Source organism: Oncorhynchus kisutch, linkage group LG16, assembly GCF_002021735.2.
Source record: "Oncorhynchus kisutch isolate 150728-3 linkage group LG16, Okis_V2, whole genome shotgun sequence".
Lineage (NCBI taxonomy): Eukaryota > Metazoa > Chordata > Actinopteri > Salmoniformes > Salmonidae > Oncorhynchus > Oncorhynchus kisutch.
Window position 1 is genome coordinate 3,739,559 of NC_034189.2, and position 12,911 is coordinate 3,752,469.

Below are 12,911 nucleotides of genomic sequence, written 5' to 3' on the forward strand. Positions count from 1 at the left end.
TAGCACTGCAGTGTCTAAAATGTGGTGAGTAGTTGACTCATAGAGAGAGAAAGACAATTGTTGAACAGTTTTGAACAAATACATTTCCTCCAAAATTAAGCAGAAGCGAGAGAGAAAGAGAGAGAGAGAGAGAGAGTCGTTTTTTCAGTTTCAATTACTTATCTAGCAAATGCTGCTAGCTAGTTTAGCCTACTGAAACACCCTGCTCAAACAGAGGGCAGCTATGTTAGCTAGCTGGCTATAACAGAGGGCAGCTATGTTAGCTAGCTGGCTATAACAGAGGGCAGCTATGTTAGCTAGCTGGCTATAACAGAGGGCAGCTATGTTAGCTAGCTGGCTATAACAGAGGGCAGCTATGTTAGCTAGCTGGCTATAACAGAGGGCAGCTATGTTAGCTAGCTGGCTTTAACAGAGGGCAGCTATGTTAGCTAGCTGGCTATAACAGAGGGCAGCTATGTTAGCTATCTGGTTATAACAGAGGGCAGCTATGTTAGCTAGCTGGCTATAACAGAGGGATGCTATGTTAGCTAGCTGGCTATAACAGAGGGCAGCTATGTTAGCTAGCTGGCTATAACAGAGGGCAGCTATGAGAGAAAGAGAGATAGCTATATTTGGCTTTATTTATTTTAAAACTTTCGCTGTGAAAGTGAACGCAGCTGGCTAGTTTAGTTACTGAAAACACCCGGCTCAAACAAAGAGAGAAAGTATTTTATTTTCTTCCAGTTTTACTTATCTATCAAGTGCAGCTAGATAGTTTAGCCTACTCAAACACCCGGCTCAAACAGAGGGATGCTATGTTAGCTAGCTGGCTATAACAGAGGGATGCTATATTAGCTAGCTGACTATAACAGAGGGATGCTATGTTAGCTAGCTGGCTATAACAGAGGGATGCCATGTTAGCTAGCTGGCTATAACAGAGGGATGCTATGTTAGCTAGCTGGCTATAACAGAGGGATGCTATGTTAGCTAGCTGGCTATAACAGAGGGATGCTATATTAGCTAGCTGACTATAACAGAGGGATGCTATGTTAGCTAGCTGGCTATAACAGAGGGATGCTATGTTAGCTAGCTGGCTATGACAGAGGGATGCTATGTTAGCTAGCTGGCTATGACAGAGGGATGCTATGTTAGCTAGCTGGCTATAACAGAGGGATGCTATGTTAGCTAGCTGGCTATGACAGAGGGCAGCTATGTTAGCTATCTGGTTATGACTTTCCAACACAACACTGGAACTCTTCCAAGTCAAGGTAAGGCTTTTGATTTTACAAATGTATTGCCACCGGGGCCGACTGGTGTAACTGCTAAACCGCTTGCTGACTGTACTGAATGATTGTAGCGGGTTTACTAACGCGTTAGTTCTAGTAGCTATGTTGACCATGACGTGATGATGTAGGCTGTGTGTAGCGTTTTTTACATTTTATCTTTAATTTAAGTCAGTTAAGAAAAAATGTTATTTACAATGACGTCCTACCGGGGAACAGTTCAGGGGCAGAAGGACAGATTTTTACCTTGTCAGCTCGGGGGATTCGATCTTTCGGTTACTAGTCCAATGCTCTAACCACTAGGCTACCTGCTCTCACCACTAGGCTCTAACCACTAGGATACCTGCTCTAACCACTAGGCTCTAACAACTAGGCTAGCTGATCAACCACTAGGCTACCTGCTCTAACCACTAGACTCTAACCACTAGGCTACCTGCTCTAACCACTAGGCTACCTGTCTCTAACCACTAGGCTACGTGCTCTAACCACTAGGCTAGCTGCTCTAACCACTAGGCTAGCTGCTCCAACCACTAGGCTACCTGCTCCAACCACTAGGCTACCTGCTCTAACCACTAGGCTCTAACCACTAGGCTACCTGCTCTAACCACTAGGCTCTAACCACTAGGCTCTAACCACTAGGCTACCTGCTCTAACCACACTAGGCTACCTGCTCTAACCACTAGGCTACCTGCTCTAACCACTAGGCTACCTGCTCTAACCACTAGGCTACCTGCTCTAACCACTAGGCTACCTGCTCTAACCACTAGGCTACCTGCTCTAACCACTAGGCTACCTGCTCTAACCACTAGGCTACATGCTCTAACCACTAGGCTACCTGCTCTAACCACTAGGCTAGCTGCTCCAACCACTAGGCTACCTGCTCCAACCACTAGGCTACCTGCTCTAACCACTAGGCTACCTGCTCCAACCACTAGGCTACCTGCTCTAACCACTAGGCTCTAACCACTAGGCTACCTGCTCTAACCACTAGGCTCTAACCACTAGGCTGTAACCACTAGGCAACCTGCTCTAACCACTAGGCTACCTGCTCCAACCACTAGGCTACCTGCTCTAACCACTAGGCTCTAACCACTAGGCTACCTGCTCTAACCACTAGGCTCTAACCACTAGGCTGTAACCACTAGGCAACCTGCTCTAACCACTAGGCTACCTGCTCCAACCACTAGGCTACCTGCTCTAACCACTAGGCTCTAACCACTAGGCTACCTGCTCTAACCACACTAGGCTACCTGCTCTAACCACTAGGCTACCTGCTCTAACCACTGGGCTACCTGCTCTAACCACTAGGCTACCTGCTCTAACCACTAGGCTACCTGCTCTAACCACTAGGCTACCTGCTCTAACAACTAGGCTACCTGCTCTAACCACTAGGCTACCTGCTCTAACCACTAGGCTACCTGCTCTAACCACTAGGCTACCTGCTCTAACCACTAGGCTCTAACCACTAGGCTAGCTGCTCCAACCACTAGGCTACCTGCTCCAACCACTAGGCTACCTGCTCTAACCACTAGGCTCTAACCACTAGGCTACCTGCTCTAACCACTAGACTCTAACCACTAGGCTGTAACCACTAGGCAACCTGCTCTAACCACTAGGCTACCTGCTCTAACCACTAGGCTACCTGCTCTAACCACTAGGCAACCTGCTCCAACCACTAGGCTACCTGCTCTAACCACTAGGCTCTAACCACTAGGCTACCTGCTCTAACCACTAGGCTCTAACCACTAGGCTACCTGCTCTAACCACACTAGGCTACCTGCTCTAACCACTAGGCTACCTGCTCTAACCACTAGGCTACCTGCTCTAACCACTAGGCAACCTGCTCCAACCACTAGGCTACCTGCTCTAACCACTAGGCTCTAACCACTAGGCTACCTGCTCTAACCACTAGGCTCTAACCACTAGGCTCTAACCACTAGGCTACCTGCTCTAACCACACTAGGCTACCTGCTCTAACCACTAGGCTACCTGCTCTAACCACTAGGCTACCTGCTCTAACCACTAGGCTACCTGCTCTAACCACTAGGCTACCTGCTCTAACCACTAGGCTCTAACCACTAGGCTAGCTGCTCCAACCACTAGGCTACCTGCTCCAACCACTAGGCTACCTGCTCTAACCACTAGGCTCTAACCACTAGGCTACCTGCTCTAACCACTAGGCTCTAACCACTAGGCTCTAACCACTAGGCTACCTGCTCTAACCACACTAGGCTACCTGCTCTAACCACTAGGCTACCTGCTCTAACCACTAGGCTACCTGCTCTAACCACTAGGCTACCTGCTCTAACCACTAGGCTCTAACCACTAGGCTACCTGCTCTAACCACTAGGCTACCTGCTCTAACCACTAGGCTACCTGCTCTAACCACTAGGCAAACCTGCTCTAACCACTAGGCTCTAACCACTAGGCTACCTGCTCTAACCACTAGGCTCTAACCACTAGGCTACCTGCTCTAACCACTAGGCTCTAACCACTAGGCTACCTGCTCTAACCACTAGGCTCTAACCACTAGGCTACCTGCTCTAACCACTAGGCTCTAACCACTAGGCTACCTGCTCTAACCACTAGGCTCTAACCACTAGGCTCTAACCACTAGGCTACCTGCTCTAACCACACTAGGCTACCTGCTCTAACCACTAGGCTACCTGCTCTAACCACTAGGCTACCTGCTCTAACCACTAGGCAACCTGCTCCAACCACTAGGCTACCTGCTCTAACCACTAGGCTCTAACCACTAGGCTACCTGCTCTAACCACTAGGCTCTAACCACTAGGCTACCTGCTCTAACCACACTAGGCTACCTGCTCTAACCACTAGGCTACCTGCTCTAACCACTAGGCTACCTGCTCTAACCACTAGGCTACCTGCTCTAACCACTAGGCTACCTGCTCTAACCACTAGGCTCTAACCACTAGGCTAGCTGCTCCAACCACTAGGCTACCTGCTCCAACCACTAGGCTACCTGCTCTAACCACTAGGCTCTAACCACTAGGCTACCTGCTCTAACCACTAGGCTCTAACCACTAGGCTCTAACCACTAGGCTACCTGCTCTAACCACACTAGGCTACCTGCTCTAACCACTAGGCTACCTGCTCTAACCACTAGGCTACCTGCTCTAACCACTAGGCTACCTGCTCTAACCACTAGGCTCTAACCACTAGGCTACCTGCTCTAACCACTAGACTACCTGCTATAACCACTAGGCTACCTGCTCTAACCACTAGGCAAACCTGCTCTAACCACTAGGCTCTAACCACTAGGCTACCTGCTCTAACCACTAGGCTCTAACCACTAGGCTACCTGCTCTAGCCTAGTGCAGTGAGAGCAGTGAGCCTAGCTCACTGCTCTAACCACTAGGCTACCTGCTCTAACCACTAGGCTACCTGCTATAACCACTAGGCTACCTGCTCTAACCACTAAGCTACCTGCTCTAACCACTAAGCTACCTGCTCTAACCACTAGGCTTCCTGCTCTAACCACTAGGCTACCTGCTCTAAACGCTAGGCTACCTGCTCTAACCACTAGGCTCTAACCACTAGGCTACCTGCTCTAACCACTAGGCTCTAACCACTAGGCTACCTGCTCTAACCACTAGGCTCTAACCACTAGGCTACCTGCTCTAACCACTAGGCTACCTGCTCTAACCACTAGGCTACCTGCTCTAACCACTAGGCTCTAACCACTAGGCTACCTGCTCTAACCACTAGGCTACCTGCTCTAACCACTAGGCTACCTGCTCTAACCACTAGGCAAACCTGCTCTAACCACTAGGCTCTAACCACTAGGCTACCTGCTCTAACCACTAGGCTCTAACCACTAGGCTACCTGCTCTAGCCTAGTGCAGTGAGAGCAGTGAGCCTAGCTCACTGCTCTAACCACTAGGCTACCTGCTCTAACCACTAGGCTACCTGCTATAACCACTAGGCTACCTGCTCTAACCACTAAGCTACCTGCTCTAACCACTAAGCTACCTGCTCTAACCACTAGGCTTCCTGCTCTAACCACTAGGCTACCTGCTCTAAACGCTAGGCTACCTGCTCTAACCACTAGGCTCTAACCACTAGGCTACCTGCTCTAACCACTAGGCTCTAACCACTAGGCTACCTGCTCTAACCACTAGGCTCTAACCACTAGGCTACCTGCTCTAACCACTAGGCTACCTGCTCTAACCACTAGGCTACCTGCTCTAACCACTAGGCTCTAACCACTAGGGTACCTGCTCTAACCACTAGGCTCTAACCACTAGGCTACCTGCTCTAACCACTAGGCTCTAACCACTAGGCTACCTGCTCTAACCACTAGGCTAACTGCTCTAACCACTAGGCTCTACCCACTAGGCTACCTGCTCTAACCACTAGGCTCTAACCACTAGGCTACCTGCTCTAACCACTAGGCTACCTGCTCTAACCACTAGGCTCTAACCACTAGGCTACCTGCTCTAACCACTAGGCTCTAACCACTAGGCTACCTGCTTTAACCACTAGGCTCTAACCACTAGGCTACCTGCTCTAACCACTAGGCTCTAACCACTAGGCTACCTGCTCTAACCACTAGGCTCTAACCACTAGGCTACCTGCTCTAACCACTAGGCTCTAACCACTAGGCTACCTGCTCTAACCACTAGGCTCTAACCACTAGGCTACCTGCTCTAACCACTAGGCTCTAACCACTAGGCTACCTGCTCTAACCACTAGGCTCTAACCACTAGGCTACCTGCTCTAACCACTAGGCTCTAACCACTAGGCTACCTGCTCTAACCACTAGGCTCTAACCACTAGGCTACCTGCTCTAACCACTAGGCTACCTGTCTCTAACCACTAGGCTACCTGCTCTAACCACTAGGCTACCTGCTCTAACCGCTTGCCTTCCCTGCCTGATGGTATGAAGGTTTGGCTTGGAAAGGATTTTTTCATCTGGTCACAGACAGCTGTTGTGTTGTTGCATTTAAGTCCACAAGAGAAAAGGTGAAAGGAGGAGGACAGAGATAGATGTAGATGGAATTATACAACAGGCAAAGGGATCATGCTGTTTGTATGTGGCTGCTATGACAGTGATCATGCTGTTTGTATGTGGCTGCTATGACAGTGATCATGCTGTTTGTATGTGGCTGCTATGACAGTGATCATGCTGTTTGTATGTGGCTGCTATGACAGTGATCATGCTGTTTGTATGTGGCTGCTATGACAGTGATCATGCTGTTTGTATGTGGCTGCTATGACAGTGATCATGCTGTTTGTATGTGGCTGCTATGACAGTGATCATGCTGTTTGTATGTGGCTGCTATGACAGTGATCATGCTGTTTGTATGTGGCTGCTATGACAGTGATCATGCTGTTTGTATATGGCTGCTATGACAGGGATCATTTATGTAATCAGGGGTGTATTCATTCCGCCATTTCTGTTGAAAAACATTTTAAAAACTGAAGGAAACGGAATACATGCCTGAATTTGTCCAATAGAAACTCTCGTTTGCAACTGTTGGACTAATGATTACACCCTATATCAACTAGATGCAGACAAGAGTATTGAATGTGTCAATCGTCTGTCACCTTGATGACTCAAATTTGTCTCTCGACCTGTGTGCCTACATTGTAATCTTTCATTCATAGGCTAGGCTGTAGCAACCTCATGATAGGTACAGGGAACATTCTAGTATCATGTAGTAGTCTAAACCCATCACTGTTACATTGAACTGGGTGAATATGAATGACAGTAACCTAAACCTGTCACTGTTACATTGAACTGGGTGAATATGAATGACAGTAACCTAAACCCATCACTGTTACATTGAACTGGGTGAATATGAATGACAGTAACCTAAACCTGTCACTGTTACATTGAACTGGGTGAATATGAATGACAGTAACCTAAACCCATCACTGTTACATTGAACTGGGTGAATATGAATGACAGTAACCTAAACCTGTCACTGTTACATTGAACTGGGTGAATATGAATGACAGTAACCTAAACCTGTCACATTGAACTGGGTGAATATGAATGACAGTAACCTAAACCTGTCACTGCTACATTGAGAGAGAGAGAGAGCAGGGACTAAAGACAGACAGGGAGAGAGAGCAGGGACTGAAGTCAGACAGAGAGAGAGAGCAGGGACTAAAGACAGACAGAGAGAGAGAGCAGGGACTAAAGACAGACAGAGAGAGAGAGCAGGGACTGAAGACAGACAGAGAGAGAGCAGGGACTAAAGACAGACAGAGAGAGAGAGAGCAGGGACTGAAGACAGACAGGGAGAGAGAGCAGGGACTAAAGACAGACAGAGAGAGAGCAGGGACTGAAGACAGACAGAGAGAGAGAGAGCAGGGACTGAAGACAGACAGAGAGAGAGAGAGCAGGGACTGAAGACAGACAGAGAGAGAGAGCAGGGACTAAAGACAGACACACACACAAGTTGTCCGTTACCTGGTAATGATGTTGTGGTTTCCGTGGTCGCAGTGGTCTCCCTGCCCTGTGATTGGCTGAGGGCTGTCAACCCTGACGATGTAGTCTGGGCGGTCTGGTTGGCTGTAGAGGGGGTCAGGCTGGCTGTAGAGGGGGTCAGGCTGGCTGTAGAGGGGGACAGGTTGGCTGTAGAGGGGGTCAGGTTGGCTGTAGAGGGGGTCAGGCTGGCTGTAGAGGGGGTCAGGCTGGCTGTAGAGGGGCTCAGGCTGGCTGTAGAGGGGGTCAGGCTGGCTGTAGAGGGGCTCAGGCTGGCTGTAGAGGGGGTATCAGTAGGGGTGGAGGTGGAGTTGATGGATATGCTGCCTTCAACAGAAACTTCCTCTGCTCTGGACCCCACCAGCACCAGGAGGCCTGGAGGACAGGAGAAATAGAGAAAACAGCTCATTCAGACTCATCCGACACATGCTGACTAAACATATCACTGTGATAGGGAGGGAATGGATGGAAAGAAGAGAGAGATAACAGAGAGGGAGAGATAACACAGAGAACAGAGAGAGAGAGAACAGATAGAGATAATTGAGAGAGAGAGAGAACAGAGAGAGATAAGAGAGGGAGAGATAACACAGAACAGAGAGAGATAATTGAGAGGGATAACAGAGAGGGAGAGATAACACAGAGAACAGAGAGAGATAACAGAGAGAGAAATAACACAGAGAACAGAGAGGGATAACAGAGAGGGAGAGATTTCATAGAGAACAGAGAGAGATAACAGAGAGGGATAACAGATAGGGAGAGATAACACAGAGAACAGAGAGAGATAACAGAGAGGGAGAGAGAACAGAGAGAGATAACAGAGAGGGAGAGATAACACAGAGAACAGAGAGGGAGAGAGAGAACAGAGAGAGATAACAGAGAGAGAGAGATAACAGAGAGATAATTGTGAGAGGAAATAAGTGTTTTAGAACAATAAACAATTGATAAACTCACCCAGGACATAGATCTGAATGCAGATCGATGGCATATTGATGATTTATCACCTTATGGGTTTGGACAGTACCAAGTCTGTCACACGTGTAGAGACGAAAGTAAAGTATGTTTCTCCTCAGCGTCTCTCTCTGACAGGAATTGAGTCACAGACCACAAACCGCTAGCTGGGCTGTCTCTTAGTAGACTATAGTCACTTCTCCTCGTCTCCTCTGTATCCTCATATTAGATGAAACCAACATACTGTAGGTATTCAACTCTGACCCTACGAACTCTGCAGTTTTCACTTCTACCTGATTACTAATATAACCCAGGTCTAAATCAGGCCCTGAGTAGAGGGGAATCACTAAATCAGTCTCTGAGTAGAGGGGAATCACCCACCTGGTGTCCCAGGTCTAATTCAGTCCCTGATTAGAGGAGAATCACTAAATCAGTCTCTGAGTAGAGGGGAATCACCCACCTGGTGTCCCAGGTCTAAATCAGTCCCTGATTAGAGGGGAATCACCCACCTGGTGTCCCAGGTCTAATTCAGTCCCTGATTAGAGGGGAATCACCCACCTGATTAGAGGGGAATCACCCACCTGGTGTCCCAGGTCTAAATCAGGCCCCGATTAGAGGGGAATCACCCACCTGGTGTCCCAGGTCTAAATCAGGCCCCGATTAGAGGGGAATCACCCACCTGGTGTCCCAGGTCTAAATCAGGCCCCGATTAGAGGGGAATCACCCACCTGGTGTCCCAGGTCTAAATCAGTCCCCGATTAGAGGGGAATCACCCACCTGGTGTCCCAGGTCTAAATCAGTCCCCGATTAGAGTGGAATCAACCACCTGGTGTCCCAGGTCTAAATCAGTCCCTGATTAGAGGGGAATCACCCACCTGGTGTCCCAGGTCTAAATCAGTCCCCGATTAGAGGGGAATCACCCACCTGGTGTCCCAGATCTAATTCAGTCCCTGAATAGAGGGGAATCACCTACCTGGTGTCCCAGGTCTAAATCAGTCCCCGATTAGAGGGGAATCACCCACCTGGTGTCCCAGGTCTAAACCAGGCCCTGATTAGAGGGGAATCACCTACCTGGTGTCCCAGGTCTAAATCAGGCCCTGATTAGAGGGGAATCACCCACCTGGTGTCCCAGGTCTAAACCAGTCCCTGATTAGAGGGGAATCACCCACCTGGTGTCCCAGGTCTAAATCAGTCCCCGATTAGAGGGGAATCACCCACCTGGTGTCCCAGGTCTAAATCAGTCCCCGATTAGAGGGGAATCACCCACCTGGTGTCCCAGGTCTAAATCAGTCCCTGATTAGAGGGGAATCACCCACCTGGTGTCCCAGGTCTAAATCAGTCCCTGATTAGAGGGGAATCACCCACCTGGTGTCCCAGATATAATTCAGTCCCTGAGTAGAGGGGAATCACCCACCTAATTAGAGGGGAATCACCTACCTGGTTAGAGTTGAGTTTGAGAGCTGTGGTGGATGGGTGCTGGCAAAGTTCTGTTTTCACTTGCACAGTTGGTTGATGAAGGGGAGACAGACGAGGGAGAGGAAGCTGCTTAAGACTATTGAAACACAACCCTGGTCCTCCCCTCTGACAGGATGCTCACTCTCTCTCTGGCCCTCCCCTCTGACAGGATGCTCACTCTCTCTCTGGCCCTCCCCTCTGACAGGATGCTCTCTGTCTCCCTGTGGTTCTCTCTCAATTTGAATTTGAATTCAAGGGCTTTATTGCCATGGGGAAACATATGTTAACATTGCCAAAGCAAGTGAAATAGATAATAAACTAAAGTTAAACAAAAAATTAACAGTAAACATTACACTCACAACAGTTCCAAAACAACAGAGACATTACAAATGTCATATTGTGTGTATATACAGTGTTGTAATGATGTGCTAATAGTTCAAGTACAAAAATAAATAAACATAAATATGGGTTGTATTTACAGTGGTGTTTGTTCTTCACTGGTTGCCCTTTTCTTGTGGCAACAGGTCACACATCTTGCTGCTGTGATGGCACACTGTGGAATTATCAACATTTGGATTTGTTTCTGAATTCTTTGTAGGTCTGTGTAATCTGAGGGAAATATGTGTCATGAGGTCAGGAAGTGCAGCTCAGTTTCCACCTCATTTTGTGGGAAGTGTGCCTACGGCAGTCTTTCTCAAAAGCAAGGCTACGCTCACTGTGTCAGTACATAGTCAAGAGTGTGCTTCTCTCGGGCTCTCGCTCTGTCAGGAAGTAGACTTAACAAGGACGTTGTGTGCAGGTTGTTTCCAGGCAGAATTCAACCTCGTCTCCTTTACAGGCCACTGACAACTCAAAGGGGTATATACAGTACCAGCGTGCTGCCTTAAAATGATCCCTGGAATCTCTTATCTCCCAGTTGTGAGGTCATAAATGTATATACAGTACCAGTCAAAAGTTTGGACACACCTACTCATTCAAGGGTTTTTCTTCATTTTCACTATTTTCTACATTGTAGAATAATAGTGAAGACATCAACACTATGAAATAACACATATGGAATCATGTAGTAACCAAAAATGTGTTAAACAAATCAAAATATATTTTATATTTGAGATTCTTCAAAGTAGCCACCCCTTGCCTTGATGACAGCTTTACACACTCTTGGCATTCTCTCAACCAGCTTCATGAGGTAGTCACCTGGAATGCATTTCAATTAACAGGTGTGCCTTGTTAAAAGTTAATTTGTGGAATTGCTTTCCTTCTTAATGCGTTTGAGCCAATCAGTTGTGTTATGACAAGGTAGGGGTGGTATAGAGAAGATAGCCCTATTTGGTAAAAGACTAAATCCATATTATGGCAAGAACAGCTCAAATAAGCAAAGAGAAATGACAGTCCATCATTACTTCAAGACTTGAAGGACAGTCAATACGGAAGATTTAGAGTTACCTCTGCTGCAGAGAAGTTCATTAGAGTTACCAGCCTCAGAAATTGCAACCCAAATAAATGCTTCACAGAGTTCAAGTAACAGACACATCTCAACATCAACTGTTCGGAGGAGACTGCATGAATAAGGCCTTCATGGTCGAATTGCTGCAAAGAAACCACTACTAAAGGACACCAGTAAGAAGAAGAGACTTACTTGGGTCAAGAAACACGAGCAATGGACATTAGACCGGTGGAAATCTGTCCTTTGGTCTGATGAGTCCAATTTGAGATTTTTGGTTCCAACCACTGTGTCTTTGTGAGATGCAGAGTAGGTGAACAGATGATTTCTGCATGTGTGGCTCCCAAGCATGGAGGAGGAGGTGGTGTGGGGGTGCTTTGCTGGTGACACTGTCAGTGATTTATGTAGAATTCAAGGCACACTTAACCAGCATGGCTACCACAGCATTGTGCAGCGACACACCATCCCATCTGGTTTGGGATTAGTGGGACTATCATTTGTTTTTCAACAGGACAATGACCCAACACACCTCCAGGCTGTGTAAGGGCTATTTGACCTAGAAGGAGAGTAATGGAGTGCTGCATCAGATTATCTGGCCTCCACAATCACCTGACCTCAACCCATTTGAGATGGTTTGGGATTAGTTGGACCACAGAGTGAAGGAAAAGCAGCCAACAAATGCTCAGCATATGTGGGAACTCCTTCAATACTGTTGGAAAAGCATTCCAGGTGAAGCTGGTTGAGAGAATGCCAAGAGTGAAAAGTTGTCATCACGGCAAAGGGTGGCTACTTTGAAGAATCTAAAATATATTTTGATTTATTAAACACTTTTTTGGTTACTACATGATTCCATATGTGTTATTTCATAGTTTTGATGTCTTCACTATTATTCTACAATGTAGACAATAGTACAAATAAAGAACAACCCTTGAATGAGTAGGTGTGTCCAAACTTGTGACTGGTACTGTATATAAACGGAACAGTACCGGACCCAAAATTGAACCTTGTGGGACGCCACATGTGATTTCTGTATATAAAATGGAAAATGTCAAAGTACCTCATTTAAAACCCACCCCTTGCATGCTATCCATCCAACCACGCCTCATATCCTGTGCTGCAGTACCAGATTCTCCCTTCAGAGGGGGGACAGTGCCTCCTGCTGGTTAAACTGTGGTATAACACTGGATTAGGCTTGGACCTATAGCTAGTAAAAGCAGACCTATAGCAGACCTATAGCTAGTAAAAGCAGACCTATAGCTAGTAAAAACAGACCTATAGCAGACCTATAGCTAGTAAAAGCAGACCTATAACAGACCTACAGCTAGTAAAAGCAGACCTACGGGGA

At 47.4% G+C, this 12,911-nt stretch overlaps 1 protein-coding gene across 1 annotated transcript in view; it reads right to left on the reverse strand.

Annotated features, from left to right (window-relative positions):
• LOC109884664 (cell wall protein DAN4) overlaps positions 1-9,124 on the reverse strand; it is a 12,077-nt gene extending 2,953 nt beyond the window's left edge. The window contains exons 1-2 of the mRNA XM_031791603.1: positions 8,671-9,124; positions 7,705-8,094 (exon numbers count right to left, since the gene is read on the reverse strand). Of these exons, the coding sequence (XP_031647463.1) occupies positions 7,705-8,094; positions 8,671-8,704 (424 nt within the window). The 5' untranslated portion in view covers positions 8,705-9,124. The remainder of the gene's footprint in view (positions 1-7,704; positions 8,095-8,670) is intronic.
• Between the last annotated feature and the right edge of the window lie 3,787 nt (positions 9,125-12,911).